General features: G+C 43.1%; 2 protein-coding genes across 10 annotated transcripts in view; both read left to right on the top strand.

Annotated features, from left to right (window-relative positions):
• The window catches only part of LOC115107634 (sentrin-specific protease 6-like), a 34,646-nt gene extending 32,449 nt beyond the window's left edge, over window positions 1-2,197 (top strand). For all 7 annotated transcript variants that reach the window (XM_065008701.1, XM_065008702.1, XM_065008698.1 and 4 more), the window contains one exon: window positions 1,489-2,197. In XM_065008701.1, coding sequence (XP_064864773.1) covers window positions 1,489-1,716 — 228 coding nt within the window. In that variant the 3' untranslated portion in view covers window positions 1,717-2,197. The remainder of the gene's footprint in view (window positions 1-1,488) is intronic.
• Window positions 2,198-4,732: 2,535 nt separating this feature from the next.
• Window positions 4,733-16,746, top strand: part of LOC115107637 (unconventional myosin-VI-like) — a 157,375-nt gene continuing 145,361 nt past the window's right edge. For 2 of the 3 annotated variants that reach the window (XM_065008696.1, XM_029631094.2), the window contains exon 1: window positions 4,733-4,945. The gene's annotated coding sequence lies outside the window, so the exon portion shown is untranslated. Of the gene's footprint in view, window positions 4,950-16,746 lie in introns of all 3 variants that reach the window. The other variant, XM_065008694.1, reaches the window with a different exon arrangement.

Below are 16,746 nucleotides of genomic sequence, written 5' to 3'. Positions count from 1 at the left end.
GGTCTTCTTGGGTACGACGCTACAAGCTTGGCACACCTGTATTTGTGGAGTTTCTCCCATTCTTCTCTGCAGATCCTCAAGCTCTGTCAGGTTGGATGGGGAGTGTCGCTGCACAGCTATTCATGTCTCCCCAGAGATGTTCGATCAGATCAGTCCGGGCTCTGGCTGGGCCACTCAAGGACATTTAGAGACTTGTCCCGAAGCCACTTCTGCATTGTGTGCTTAGGATCATTGTCCTGCTGGAAGGTTAACCTTTGCCCCAGTCTGAGGTTCTGAGTGCTCTGGAGCATGTTTTCATCAAGGATCTCTCTGTACTTTGCTCCACTCATCTTTCCCTCAATCCTGACTTGTCTCCCAGTCGCTGCTGCTGAAAAACATCCCCACAGCATGCTGCTGCCACCACCATGTTTCACTGTAGGGATGGTGCCAGGTTTCTTCCAGATGTGACGCTTGGCGTTCAGGCCAAATAGTTCAATCTTGGTTTCATCAGATCAGAGAATCTTGTTTCTCATGGTCTGAGAGTTCCTTTTGGCAAACTCCAAACAGGCTCTCGTGCCTTTTTACTGAGGAGAGGCTTCCATCTGGCCACTTCCATAAAGGCCTGATTGGTGGAGTGCTGCATAGATGGTTGTTTTTCTGGAACGTTCTGCCATCTCCACAGAGGAACTCTGGAGCGCCGTCAAAGTGACCATCTGTTTCTTGGTCACCTCCCTGACCAAGGCTCTTCTCCCCTGATTGCTCAGTTTGGCTATGCATCCAGCTCTAGGAGTAGTCTTGGTGGTTCCAAACTTCTTCCATTTAAGAATGATGGAGGCCACTGTGTTCTTGAGGACCTTCAATGCTGCAGAAATGTTTTTGTACCTTTCTTCAGATCTGTGCCTAGACACAATCCTGTCTCGGGGCTCTACAGACAATTCCTTCAACTTTATGGCTTGGTTTTTTGCTCTGACATGCACTGTCAACTGTAAGACCTTTATATAGACAGGTGTGTGCCTTTCCATATGTCCAATCAGTTGAATTTACCACAGGTGCACTCCAAGTTGTAGAAACTTCTCATGGATGATCAATTGAAACGGGATGCACCTGAGACTTGAAATTGAGCTCATCGCAAAGGGTCTGAATAGTTATGTAAATAAGGTATCTGTTTTTTATTTTTAATACATTACATTATTAATACATTACATTTCTAAAAACCTGTTTTCAGTTTGTCATTATGGGGTATTGTGTGTAGATCGATCAGTCTAATTTAAAAAAAGTCTAACGTAACTAAATGTGGAAAAGGGGAAGGGGTCTGAATACTTTTCGAATGCACTGTATATTGAGTGTAACTGAATTACCTGCAGTGGTTGTTAATCAATTGAGCAATTGCCCGAACCAGGGTTTTAGACTATTGATTTGGAAGCTTCATTTCTTCATTTCTTGCACCACTCTGAAAATAGTACTTCAGACTGAATCCAAAATAATTATGATTTTGGGCCCCCCATTCAGAATCCACTTACCAGCTTTCATCTCCCGGTTAACCTGGAGGAATGGTTCCCGCAGCAACGGATGAAGACGAAACGTGAAGAGATCAAGGAGCTCATCTTAAATATCCAAGCCCAACAGGAGATGGAGGCGGGCCAGGGCTCAGCCAAAGGCTCCCCTGGAGGACAGGAGGTGGGAGAAGAGGATACAGGGGAAGGTGTAGAGATTCAGAACCTGCCTGTCAGCCCCTGAGGTGCACTGTCTAGTCCGACACTGCTACCTACTTACCTCTTTTAATTTGACATGATGGTCCTATCTATCGGGTGGGTCTCCTGCTGCCTGGCCAAGCCTGGATGGAGGTCTGCCTGCCTGCTGCCTGGGCCAAGCCTGAATCGGGATCTGGAGGTATGCCTGCCTGTTGCTGGGCCCAGCCTGGATGGTCTGCCTGCCTGCTGCCTGGGCCAAGCCTGGATGGAGGTATTGCCTGCCTGCTGCCAGGCCCAGCCTGGATGGTCTGCCTGCCTGCTGCCTGGGCCAAGCCTGGATGGAGGTATTGCCTGCCTGCTGCCAGGCCCAGCCTGGATGGAGGTCTGCCTGCCTGCTGCCAGGGCTAAGCCTGGTTGTACACTGCTGGATTACTCTCCATTATTTCGTAACTGCCATATTCCTTCCATTGACAACAAAACAAAACATTTTAAATTTGTATTGAATAAAACATGTATATATTCTGGAAGTTTTTTGCTGCCTTTGTAATTGACTGTTTTTGATGCTGTGCTCTACATGAAGATCATCATCCATAGGTTAGTTATGTTTTCTTCATAAATGTTATTTTTTTTCAGTAGGATCTATGCAGAATATACCGTTGTGCTGCTCTCGCATCGTGTTTATGCTTTCGACTGAGACTGAACTGGCGGTAATTTGTAATTTATATCCATAGCTCTCATTAATGGGGCGGCAGGTAGCCTAGTGGTTAGAGCATTGAATTAGTAACCGAAAGGTTGCAAGATCAAATCCCCGAGCTGACAAGGTAAAAGTCTGTCGTTCTGCCACTGAACAAGGCAGTTAACCCACTGTTCCTAGGCCATCATTGAAAATAAGAATTTGTTCTTAACTGACTTGCCTAGTTAAATAAAGGTAAAATAAATTAATTAATTGTTTTAAGTCCTTGTTAAATCCCTACTACCAAAGTGGATGGATCTTGAGCATTAAACACAGACACGAGGACATCACTTGCCTTAGTTTTTATAACATAGTGTTTTCCTCTGCATAAAACACTCTGAGTTGGGTGCACCTTTTCCCTAGTAAAATATTTGACAGTTACTGTTATAGAATACATGAGATGTCATCCCAGGTTCAATATCTCTTGTTATATTAGTGCATTATGCCTAGTTGCTTCATCTGGTCACCTGGGGTGGATGGGATGTAAAGTAGGTCCTCCAGAGAGCTGCTTGTCCTCCATTGTTTGAACAAATAACTGCTATTATGATCTATCATTATCTAGGGATGATTGGTTCCTGACATTTTATATAGGGATATACACTGAGTGACAGACTGACCAGGTGAAAGCTAGGATCCCTTATTGATGTCAATTGTTAAATCCACTTCAATCAGTGTAGATAAAGGGGAGGAGACAGGTTAAAGGATTTTTAAGCATTGATACATGGATTGTGTATGTGTGCCATTCAAAGGGTGAATGGGCAAGACAAAATATTGATCGCGGTATGGTAGCAGGTACCAGGCGCATTGGTTTTAGTGTGTCATGAACTGCAACGCTGCTGGTTTTTCCACACAACCGTTTCCCGTGTGTATCAAGAATGGTCCACCACCCGACTCGACACAACTGTGGGAAGCATTGGAGTCAACATGGGCCAGCATGCCTGTGGAACGCTTTGGACACCTTGTAGAAACCATACCCTAAAGAATTGAGGCTGTTCTGAGTGCAAAAGGCTGAGGTGCAACCCAATATTAGGAACCCAATGTTCTTAATGTTTTGTACACTTTATAGTTAGTGGGTGTGTACATGACGGAACACAGCAGTTTTATAGATTTTCTTTTCTAAAAAGCTTTTATTTTATATAACCCTAGCTCAAAGTAAGCTCCATGTATATTCAGAGGTGTTAATTATTTGTTTTAATCACATTGATCTTAAAGATACTGTATGTGAAAACAGCAGAATGAGGCTTTCCTCTCCATTTCTAGGTATGTGTAGCTTTTTGAGTTCATAGACGCTTTGCATTCATTCCCACGCTCCATCCTGATGGGTGTTTTAAAACCAAGGGTGTATCCCAAATGGCACCCTGCTTCCTATGTAGTGCACTACTTTGACCCCCATGTAGTTAGTGTACTACTTTTGACCAGAGCTCTGGTCAAAAATAGTGCACTATATAGGGAATAGGGTGCCATTTGGGACGCTAACCATGAGAGAATATCCTATATGCCTTCACTGCGGTTATGGTCACGGACAATGTTGTGTAAATATTTTACAAGCTTAAGTTGGATCAATGCACCCTCACACTTGTCCTCTGTGATGTGACGGACAGTATCTATTGTCCCCTGAAATGTCAAGTGCATCCAAACCCATTCTGCCACACAACCAGTCATCATAGTTTCCATGGAGGATAGGCCTATGATGGTGTTTGCACAGCTAGCCTTGTTTTTCATGAGGGCTGGCCCAAGTTGGCTGGTGAATAGACAAACATTTCCTCCAACACAACCTGAAATTGCCTTTCATATGTACATGATGCAAGGTGGCCAATGCACTTGCCCACTTCACCAGGTGTGGAGTGTGATATTTGTTCTTTGTCTTTCCTCCCAAAGTAAGCACTTGTCTTGTTCACTTCCCTTGTCCTTGAAATGAGTGGTATAAGAAACATGGTGGGGGCTCCCAATAGCCCATGCTTCTGCAATCCTATGGTTTTAATTTATGCGCACACTTCAGGAGAACGGAGATATTATAGGGACTCACCAGTGAGGAGCCAACATGTTCTCAGGGCAGAATGCACACATTAGGAGGCACCATTGTCTGTGTACAGAAACATGAAGCAGATGTAGCTCTGGCCTCCTCTCAGGTGATTCTCTAATGTGATGCACTCACCCTGCAGCTATCAGCTTTCAATCTGGTATTGGGTGACTTCTTTAGGGGAGGGGACTTTAATGTTACTGGGTCACTCAAAAATGTATGATGCCCAAGTTGTCTGGAAACTTGGTCTGCATTTTTTAGAACCCTGTAGTGGCATAATTGCTTAGAAATAAGTCTTGCTAAGTGGCTATTGAACCACATGGCTGCGTAGACAGTTTGAAAAGATAATTGGATACATATAATCTAAATGTGTACAACTGTCCTGTAGTGTCAAGTGACGTCATGGCCAATTCCTTGGACTTGTGAGCGAGTCGGAGGTTGGATCTACACCCAGCAGTCTATTGGGGAAACTTTCACTTTTATAAACAAGTGTCGGGCTGCACTGGTTGAAGAGGATACGAGGTAGGTAATGTCAGCGAGCATTTTTTTCCCCCTTACAAACTAAATTCAATGCAATTGTTGAAAGCTTTTTAAATAGTGGTAGCTAGTTGTACACGGGAGTTATCTTCGCTAGCTGGTTGGCTAACATTAGCAGGCTACATTGATGCCAATGGAGGCTGTCAACGCAGGAGACGATTGCCATCACATGTATTCTTCCTTCGGGAAAACCGTAAACACAGCATCCTGGAATGTAGACTTTTGTTCCGATTTTCGCTCAAAGAAATACCTCCTTTTAGAAAACGTTACCGGTTTCCAATGAGTTCAACATTTAGCTGGTCAATTCGATATTTGACACGCTCCGAGACAACAGTGTGCGGGTATCACTGAAGGTTCATTACACCGTTCTAGAGTTGTCATTTCCCAGCTGCAGAGCATGCACTGCTGCGTACATCAGATCAGATAATGCGATTCCAGTCGGTTGTTTTTATAACCGTTCCGACGAATGGTTCCATTACAATATAATTCTAACAATTATGCACCCTCAACGCAATTGCATGAGGATTGATGGAACCCTTGTGTCCTGACCGAAGTGTTCCGGTTTTGTAGCTCGTTCGTTTTCTTCTCACCCACACACATAGGCAGTACCTGTTGTGTGTGGCAAGAGATTCAACTGAGCAACCAATTGAAGCATGGGCCTGCATCTAGCCTACATAATGCTTAAACAATAAACAGGAGTTCTCATATAGACACACAGATACGTGTGCTCTCGTTATGGATTGCAATAACTCATGCCTGTGTTCTCAGTACTCTATGAGTATTGTCCTAAATCAAAAATGTTACATGGTTACATGAGAATTCAGTGTGTGCAATAGGCTATGCTGTTCTGTGTCTGACAGACCAGACAGACAATTGATGGAAAGAACTAGAGGTGCCAAGTTCACAATTTTTCCATTGGTCCCACTGTCTGCAGACGTTGCCAACAGGAAATGATTTGTCTCAGTTTTTTGAGGGACTTTGATCTTTGGTCATTTCCATACCTGTTTTATTTTTATGAGAGTGTGAATTGCTATCAGTCACAGTGTTGCTGCTCTTTGTGACAGAGGCGTTGCACCTGTGTTGACATCCTGCTAGTAAAAGTTGAGGGCGTTCAAAGTCCTTTCAGGAAATATTCACTTTACTACCTGGCTCATGCACTGCCGGTTTCACCTTTCTTAAAAGACATTTGAAGACCACTGGAAAGGTCTACTTTTACCCAGTGTATAGCTATTGCTTGTAGGATACAGCAGGCTAAATATCCCCTTTTCTGTTAGAACCACTGTGGGTCCAGCTTTAACAATGCAAATTCCTCCATATTATTGGACCATTATTGATGTGCAGCAGCAATACAATTATATAAAATGCCTTTTGGATTCAATGACTCTGTACGTACACTATAAAACACAAGGTTTTAAAGCTGTAAAGTGCAATCTCACTGGTTTCTTATTTGACTGCTGCCCTCAGTGTCTTGATGGTAAAACAACATCCCCCACACCATGGGACCAGGGTTATCGTAACCCTTTCATCAGACACTGGTTAACTCCCAAATGGCAGCCTATTTCCTAAATAGTACACTACTATTGACCAGGGGCCCTATGGGGAATGCACTAAATTGGGAATAGGTTGCCTAACCACCACAGTGTGTATGTGGGTGCCAGTGATAACGGAATGGGGACTGCAAAGATCGTGTTTCTGAGGGGTATGATACTCTATGGTGGATTCCATCCAGACCTCATTGGCTCACCCGTGTGCCTTTTGTAATTAGTGGAATGTGAGCTGATTTAGTCATGCCCCAGTGAGAAGACTAAAGTCTCTGTTCAGTGTGATGAGGACTGAGGAGTGTCACCTTACACTGTATGTGGTGTGTAGGCTACCCAGACTCTGCTCCCCCAGGTGCTGCATCTGACACCTCTGACTCTTGTTGTATATTCACACACATTCAAAACTAGAGGTCGACCGATTATGATTTTTCAACGACGATATCGATTATTGGAGAACCAAAAAAAGCCGATGCCTATTTTTATATATATATATATATGTAATAATGCCAATTACAACAATACTGAATGATCAATTAACACTTATTTTAACTTAATATAATACATCAATTAAATCAATTTAATCTCAAATAAATAATGAAATGTGTTTAATTTGGTTTAAATAATGCAAAAACACAGTGTTGGAGAAGAAAGTAAAAGTGCAATATGTTTTATTTTTATATATTTTTTTATTTCACCTTTATTTAACCAGGTAGGCCTGTTGAGAACAAGTGTTCATTTACAACTGCGACCTGGTCAAGATAAAGCAAAGCAGTTTGACAAAAACAACAACGCAGAGTTACACATAAACAAACGTACAGTTAATAACACAAAAGAAAAGAAAAACAGAAGATCTATGTACAGTTTGTGCAAAAGTAGAAGAGTAGGGAGGTAGGCAATAAATAGGCCCTAGAGGTGAAATAATTACAATTTTAGCATTAATACTGGAGTGATAGATGTGCAGTTGATGATGTGCAAGTAGAGATACCGGGGTGCAAGAGGGTAAGTAATAATATGGGGATGAGGTAGTCGGGTGTGCTATTTACAGATTGGCTGTGTACAGGTACAGTGATCGGTAAGCTGCTCAGACAGCTGATGCCTAAAACTAGAGGGAGATATAAGTCTCCAGCTTCAGTGATTTTTTGCAATTCGTTCCAGTCATTGGCAGCAGAGAACTGGAAGGAAAGGCGGCCAAAGAAAGTGTTGGCTGTGGGGATGACCAGTGCAATATACCTGCTGGATCGCATGCTATGGGGGGGTGTTGCTATGGTGACCAGTGAGCTGAGATAAGGCATGGCTTTACCTAGCAAAGACTTATAGATGACCTGGAGCCAGTGGGTTTGGCGACGGATATGTAGTGAGGGCCAGCCATCGAAAGCATACAGGTCGCAGTGGTGGGTAGTATATGGGGCTTTGATGATAAAACAGATGGCGCTGTGATAGACTGCATCCAGTTTGCCGAGTAGAATGTTGGGGGCTACTTTGTAAATTACATCGCCGAAGTCAAGGATCGGTAGGATAGTCAGTTTTACAAGGGTATGTTTGGCGGCATGAGTGAAGGAGGCTTTGTTGTGAAATAGGAAGCCGATTTATAGATTTAATTTTGGATTGGAGATGCTTAATGTGAGTCTGGAAGGAGAGTTTACAGTCTAATCAGACACCTAGGTATTTGTAGTTGTCCATATATTCTAAGTCAGAACCGTTCAGAGTAGTGATGCTAGTCGGGCGGGAGGGTGCGGGCAGCAATCGGTTGAAGAGCATGCACTTAGTTTTACTAGCATTTAAAAGCAGTTGGAGGCCACGGATGGAGTGTTGTATGGCATTGAAGCTCGTTTGGAGGTTTGTTAGCACAGTGTCCAAAGAAGGGTCGGATGTATACAGAATGGGGTCGTCTGCGTAGAGATGGATCCGAGAATCACCAGCAGCAATAGCGACATCATTGATATATACAGAGAAAAGAGTCGGCCCGAGGAATTGAACCCTGTGGCACTCCCATAGAGGCTGCCAGAGGTCCGGACAACAGGCCCTCCGATTTGACACACTGAACTCTGTTAAGTAGTTGGTGAACCAGGCGAGGCAGTCATTTGAGAAGCCAAGGCTATTGAGTCTGCCGATAAGAATGCGGTGATCGACTGAGTCAAAAGCCTTTGCCAGGTCAATGAAGACTGCTGCACAGCACTGTCTTATATCGATGGCGGTTATGATACCGTTTAGGACCTTGAGCGTGGCTGAGGTGCACCCATGACCAGCTCGGAAACCAGATTGCATAGTGCAGAAGGTACGGTGGGATTCGAAATGGTCGGTGAACTTGGCTTTCGAAGATTTTAGAAAGGTAGGGCAGGATGGATATATGTCTATAATAGTTTGGGTCTAGAGTGTCACCCCCTTTGAAGAGGGTGTTGACCGCAGCAGCTTTCCAGTGTTTGGGGATCTCAGACGATACGAAAGAGAGGTTGAATAGGCTAGTAATAGGGGTTGCAACAATTTTGGCAGATCATTTTAGAAAGAGAGGGATCCAGATTTTGCAGTTCTTTCAGAACATCAGCTGTCTGTATTTGTGTCATGTAAAAAAAGCTAACGTTTACATTCCTTGCTCAGAACATGAGAACATATGAAAGCTGGTGGTTCCTTTTAACATGAGTCTTCAATATTCCCAGTTAAGTTTTTAGGTTGTAGTTATTGTAGGAATTGACGCGTCAACTATTTAATTTATCATCGAATCACCAGCTTTCATATTTTTGAGTCATTGATTTTAAATCGAATAATTGATTTTAAGGAAGGCGTTGATGTTTATGGTTAGGTACATTTGTGCAACGATTGTGCTTTTTTTCCTGTGATTGTGCTTTAGTTTAATCATCACCCGTTTGGCAAAGGTGAAATAGGCTGTGATTCGATGATAAGTGAACAGGCACCGCTTTGATTATATGCAACACAGGACAAGCTAGTTAACCTAGTAATATCATCAACCATGTGTAGTTAACTAGTGATTATGTGAAGATTGTTTTTTATAAGATAAGTTTAATGCTAGCAAGCAACTTACCTTGGCTCCTTGCAGCCACAAGGTCCTTTTGATACTGCACTCGCTTAACAGGTGGTCAGCCTGCCGTAACAGGTGGTCAGCCTGCCACACAGTCTCCTTGTGGATTGCAATGTAATCGGCCATAATCTGCGTCCAAAAAGGCTGATTACCAATTGTTATGAAAACTTGAAATCGGCCCCATTTAATCGGTCGACCTCTATTCAAAATCCCCCCAAACCAGCTTTGTTGTGTAGGATCAGGGTTGTAAATGGGAGAGCAATGGAGGTGTGAGCTTTGGCTGTAAAAGGCTAGTAGTTTTATATTTATCTCTCATTTTGTTATTAGCACACAGAACAACAAACCAGGTTCTATAGTAGGTAGGCTATGTAGTGGAAATGATGTGCCGTGAGCTGTTTCTATTGATCTGATATGAAGAATGACACCGTCATGGAAGGTTTTATTTCTTCCCTTTTCAGACCAAATGGCTGAGGTGAGCCTCTGTACTGACTGAGCCTCTACTGTCTATGACAGACCTACTTGGCATGGGTCTTTTATCACATCACACTGCTGAGTTTTGCGAGTGGGCTCGAATCTTCAGTTTATTCATACCTTTTTCTCCCTCCATGTCTCCGCTGTGAACTTGGCCTGATTGTATAACTTCATGCCTTAAGTGATTTAGCCAGCGACATAGATGCAAATGAACCCAGCCCATCTTTAAGGCAGGTAGTCAGTGTAACCATAGTAACATATGTCGTCCCTGGTGCCAGAACTATAGATCAGGTGTTCCTGAACTTTGGAAACTCAACCCAAGGCCTCCTTAAGGAATGGAGTTATGCTCTCTCACTCCGTAATAGATATCACGTTTATTTATAAAGCCCTTTTTACATCCGTTTATGTCACATAGTGGAATAGTGGGACATTTTGCCTCACCCATGGGATGAGCATTCAGCATTCACTGTTATTTTTTAAATCAGAATTTAACTGCAGCATCAATAATTCACTGTCTCTATGTGGTAACTTTAATGGGTTACAGAGTTAATGTTTAAGTTAATTCATTGAGCTGTATCTAAAGATATTTTCTTGAGTTGTTTACATATGTAATTGTATTAGAATGTGTGTGCTGGAGATTGGGAGAACTACATATATATTTTTGTTGTATTGTTCGTTTTGGATTACGCGTTTGACTGCAAGTTCCAGAATGCCTTGCGACAGGAAATAGAGAAAGAACGCGCCAGTTATGTACAAGTGATAAGTGATTATCCTGACTTTCCCTAGCAACTTTCTTTTATAGTTTTGTAGAATATAAAGTTGTTAAATGTAACATGAACAAGTAGTATTACTAAAAGAAGCTTTCATTTCAAACCCGACTTCCCAAGTCATTACTTTGAAGATAGTTATTCTATATTTTGGTGCCGAAACCTGGAAAAAGTTTGAACTGCGACGAAGATTGTAGGGATGAAGCGGCTGAATTGGCTGAGGAGGAACGTCGGCATGAAGCAGAAAGAATGAGACTAAAGCGGGGAAAATATTTTTTTTGAGGTGACTGTGTTTTTTTTCTATTGTTTTTCTATGGGGAACTAGATTTATGAGGTACCTGGTTGCAGTTCCTATGGCTTCCACTAGATGTCAATAGTCTTTAGAAATTGGTTGATGTTTTTCCTTTGAGAAATGAAGAAGTACGGCTGTTCAGAATGAGTGTCAAACCAAGTGTACTCTTTTGTTTATCCACTATTGAATATTCTGTCTTAAATTTTATTGATTATTTACGTTTTAGGATACCTAAAGTTGGATAAGGAAAGTTGTTTGAAATGTTTGGACCAAGTTTACAGGTAACTTATTAGATAATTTGTAGTCATGTTGGGCGAGTTGGATCAAACGCGCCAAATAAATGGACATTTTGGGGATATAAAAAGGAGTTTATCGAACAAAAGGACCATTTGTGATTGTTTCTGGGACATATTGGAGTGCCAACAGAAGAAGATCTTCTAAGGTAAGGCATGAATTATATCATTATTTCTGACTTTCGTGTCGCACCTGCTTGGTTGAAATATGATTTTCATGTGTTTGTACAGTGAGGTGCTGTCCTCAGATAATCACATGGTTTGCTTTCGCCGTAAAGCCTTTTAAAAATCTGACAGGGTGGCTGGATTAAGAAGAAGTTGAACTTTATTTTGGTGTATTACACTTGTAATTTTATGAAAGTTAAATATTTCAAATAATTTTATTAGAATTTCGCGCTCTGCAATTTCACCGGATGCTAGCGGAACGTCTAGCTGTAACAGGTTTTAACAGACAGTAACTATGATGATGCAATCACTCTGCTCAAGAGCAGATTTGGAAGGAAAGATCTTGTGATTAGTGCTCACATGTCAAAGCTGCTGAATATCACTCCTGTGAAGAAATCCTCTGACCTAAATGCATTGAGGCAGCTATGTGTTGAATGTGAAATTCAGATTAGGAGCTTGGAATCACTGGGTGTAGTGTCAGAAACCTATTAAAGCGTCTTATGCCCAATCTTACTGCAGATGATTCCAGAGGACATAGCTCTTGACTATAGTTGTCAGAGGGGAGTAGATGATGAATGGAAAGTGGCTGAGATCGTCAGTTTCCTACAGAAGGAGGTTCAGAGCAGGGAGAGCACTACAAATGACAAGATCATGCAACCAACAGAAAGAGAGCAAACCATGGAACAAGTCATGCTCCTCCAATGAAATGAAAACAAAAAGACCCAACATGCCATCTGCTGTGGCACTGCACACAGCCAGCCAGAAGGAACAAAACGGTCTATTCTGTGACAGTGCAGACCACACGCAAAGAGAAACTAAAGAAAATGGGAAGATGCTTTATATGTTTAGGACAGAAACGCATAGCAAAATTCTGAAAAGTCAAAGATGTGGAAGCAGACATCACATTGCTGTGTGTACCGGAAAGAGGAGTGAGGTGCATCCCCCTACTGTTTCTGCAGATGCTGCTGTTTCCTCAGCTATTCCCCATTCAGTGAAGATTAAACCAGATGGACAGAACACTGTGTTGCTACAAACGGCAAAGGCATGGGTATAAGGCCCATCCGGCAGGAAGATAGCTCGTTGCTTACTAGATGGAGGCAGTCAAGAGAAACTTCATACATGAAAACCTTGTGAAGGGCTTGAAGCTACCAGACAAGAGGCACTCACTCTTCACACGTTTGGCTCCTCTGCTCCAGCAATGTCCCAACGCAACACAGTGAAAGTCGTCTTGGAGAATGTCTGATGGAACAGCAGAGAATAGGTATAGAGGCAATTGAAACCCCACAAGTGTGCACAGCTGTGATGAAGGTTTCTGGTGAACAGATTGAACATGAGCTCAATGGAAGGGGACTTCAGCTTGCAGACTTTCCAGGAGATGACACTGATCCTGAACTCTCTGTCCTGATAGGAGCAGACTACTACTGGCAAATAGTATCAGGCAGAGTGGAGCGACTGACGGATACACGGGTTGCTTTAGAGAGCACCGTTGGATGGTTGGTGCAGGGACCAGTGTCCATGTCAAGTGTCGCAGAGGCAACATGCATGTTCATCCCACTTGATGAAGACACACTAGTCTCCAAACAACTGCATGCATTCTGGGAGCTTGAGTCTCTGGGTTTTCTAAGCGAGAAAACACAGAAACCAGAGGAAAACGAGGCTCTACAGAGGTTCGAGAAAACAACCACCTTCAATGATGGACGATACCACGTGGAGTTGCCATGGAAACGAGAAATGCCAGAACTGCAAGACAACTATAGAATCGCCAAGAAACGGTTTGAAGATCTGAAGAAAAGACTGAAGAAGGATGTGACGTTGTATAGCAGATACAATGAAGTAGTAGAAGACTACTTACAACAGGATATGGAAGAGGACGTGCCCAAGGACAACGCATCAAGCGCAGACAACGTAAAATACTACTTACCTCACCATGCAGTACTCTGAGGAGATAAGGTGACGACAAAACTAAGAGTGGTGTTTGATGCCTCATCCCATGAAGATGTCTGTCCATCCCTCAATGACTGTCTACTCACAGGACCGAACCTGAATCCGGATCTGCTCAGCGTTCTGATAAAGTTCAGACTACATGAGATCGCATTCATGGCAGACATCACAAAGTTTTTCCTGCAGATATCTCTAGCAGAGAGAGACCGAGATGGCGTGAGATTCCTGTGGCTCACAGGCCCATCAAGGGGAGAAAATGAAGAGGAGCTGCGTGTGCTGAGGATGAAAAGAGTGGTATTTGGAGCTTCCCCAAGTCCATTCTTGCTGGCAGCTACAATCAGGATGCACCTGAAACAATATAAAACATAACAACCAGAAGTTGTAGATGACTTCATTGCAAGTTCACGCAATGTTGAAGAGGCTTACCTTGTGACAACAACTGCAACGTGAATGCTGTCGATTGCAGGCATGGACCTCTGCAAGTGGATGACCAACTCTCCTGAACTGAAAACAAAATGGGAGGAGAGTACGACAACTGACCACCCGTTGATGCTAGAAACACAAGTAGTGCTGAAGGTTTTCACCATCAGGATCAAGTGCATGTTCCAGGAAATGTGGGAGAGGAAACTCAGCTGGGACAAAGAATTACCACCTGATCTGACATGACAATGGCAACAGTGGTGTTCAGAACTACCCCAGTTACACCAGCTCGCCATACCAAGGTGGTACAGAACAGACATGCGGCCACGGAACAGCCACACCCTGAAATTACACGTGTTCTGTGATGCAAGTGAAAGGGCTTACAGTGCAGTAGCTTACTTGCAAGGTGAATCACAATCCAGGGAAACAACAAGTCTAGTCGCATCCAAGTCCAGGGTAGCCCCACTTAAGAAAATGGCTCTGCCACGCCTGGAGCTCATGGGAGCTGTGATTAGAGCAAGACTAGCAAACAACCTGATGACCACACTAAAAATGGAAGAAAAACAGATCAAAATGTGGACAGACTTGATGATCATGCTGCATTGGATTTGCAGCTCAGTTAAGAAATTCAGAGTCATGGTCACATATTGAAGGGAAAACTAATCCAGCCGGCATCCCTACAAGAGGACAAACTGTTCGAAAACGTGACACAGAGCCAGCTATGGTGGAATGGACCCAGAATTCTGACATCACCCAATCAGTCCGAGGAGACTGATGATAACAAGGTTCTAGAAGAGGTAAATATAGAACTCAAGTCCAGTCGCCAGGTTACTGTACAACTCGCAGCAAACAGCACAGACATCACTGAACCTGTGTTGGAGCTTGAAAGGCACAGCAAACTGAAAAGAGTGTTCAGAGTCACCGCCTGGATAAAGAGATTAATAGCCAATGCTCATACAAACAAAGATGCAAGGTGAACTGACTGCTGATGAACTGTTCAATGCAGAAAAGTACTGGATCAAGGTAACACAACAACAGAGTTTCGGACAGGAGATCAAACTACTGAAGGCAGGAAAAAGCCTAAACAATGACTAAAATCAGAGAACTGAAACCGTTCTTGGATGAATACAAACTACTCGGTGTAGGAGGAAGACTGCAACAGTCCAACTTCACATTCAGAGAGCAGCACCCATGGGTTCTGTCCAACAAGTACAGATACTCAGAAATGCCGATAGAGTACCACCATGAGAAGGTCATGCATTCTGGAGCAAGAAACACTCTAGTACAAATCAGAGAGCGATACTGGATTTTGCATGCTAGGCAGCTAGTCAAGAGCACAGTGGCAAGATGTATAGTGTGCAAGAGATTCAAGGCAAGGGCCGGACAGCAGGTCACTGCGCCTTTACCAAAAGACAGAATAACTGAATCCCCACCATTCAAAGTCACAGATGTGGATTTTGCAGGACCCCTCTATGTGAAAGAAAATGGTTCTGTAAAGAAGTCATACATTGCACTGTTCACTTGTGCTGTAACCAGAGCAGTGCATTTGGAACTGGTCTCAGATCAGTCAACAGAGACATTCCTGTTAGCTCTAAAGATTCATCTCAAGGAGAGGATTATGCAAGATAATATACCCAGACAAACCTGGAAACTAGGAAAGATTGAGGAACTGTTTCCAGCCCGAGTCGGCCTAGTTAGGTCATGTTCAGTTCGTACTGCTTCAGGGACTTTGTTGAGGAGACCTATTCAGTTGATATACTGCCTAGAGATTTGGATGAACACAGTTGTTCATCGGGGGGAGGATGTTGTAACTTTAATGGGTTACAGAGTTAATGTTTAAGTTGATTCATTGAGCTAGATCGAAAGATATTTTCTTTAGAGTTGTTTACATATGTAATTGTATTAGAATTTGTGCGTTGGAGATTTAGAGAACTACATATATTTTTGTTGTATTGGTTCGTATTGGATTACGCTTTTGACTGCAAGTTCCAGAATGCCTTGCGACAGGAAGTAGAGAAAACACGCCTGTTATGTACAAGTGATTATCCTGACTTTCGCTAGCAACTTTCTTTTATTGTTTTGTAGAATCTGAAGTTGTTAAATGTTAATGTGAACAAGTAGTATTACTAAAAGAAGCTTTCATTTCAAACGCGACGTCCCGAGTCATTACTTTGAAGACAGTTATTCTATACTCTATGGCCATGGATCATGTATAGCTTTTACTAATCTTGCGTCTCCCCTGTGTTGCTATTCCTCCTGTACCGATGCTGAAACTTAACTAGTGCTTTTAAGAGACACAGTGGGATAAGCAGCTTGGGGCCTCCAGACTCTGGTTGGATCCCAAATGGCACCCTATTCCCTACATACTGTAGTGCACTACTTTTGACCAGGGCCCACAGTTTTGTACACTATATAGGGAATAGGGTGCCATTTGGGACTCTGAGTGTGTGTGTGTGTCTTCTTGGGCCTAATGTTGTGGCCCAAGCTAGCTGTGTGAGAGAGGCCACCACTGTTTTCCTGCCAGTTCCATTTGGCTCCAGTCATTGTCTCAAAGTGTTTTCCATGTTCTCGTTGGCTAGATAAGATGGTTGGGCTCTTGGGAAATGGGAACTCCTGGTTTTCAGTGTCTCTCACTTGCTATCTGAGTGTCTTCAGACCGTGACACCACCGAGGCTTCCTCTCTATTCATTGTCTGGTGGCTGTGGAGTGTCTCTCTTGAGTCCCAAATGGTACCCTATTCCCTAATATAGTGCGCTACCCTATGGGCCCTGGTCAAAAGTATTGCACTACAAATGGAATAGGTTGCCATTTGTGTGGTATGTGCGCATTGAATAATCAGTGGTGTATCTGTATAGGGATGAC

The sequence above is a fragment of the Oncorhynchus nerka genome, linkage group LG24 (assembly GCF_034236695.1).
Source record: "Oncorhynchus nerka isolate Pitt River linkage group LG24, Oner_Uvic_2.0, whole genome shotgun sequence".
In the NCBI taxonomy this organism is placed as follows: domain Eukaryota; kingdom Metazoa; phylum Chordata; class Actinopteri; order Salmoniformes; family Salmonidae; genus Oncorhynchus; species Oncorhynchus nerka.
The sequence above is the reverse complement of the archived record's forward strand: the minus strand, read 5'-3'. Positions and strand labels throughout refer to the sequence as shown.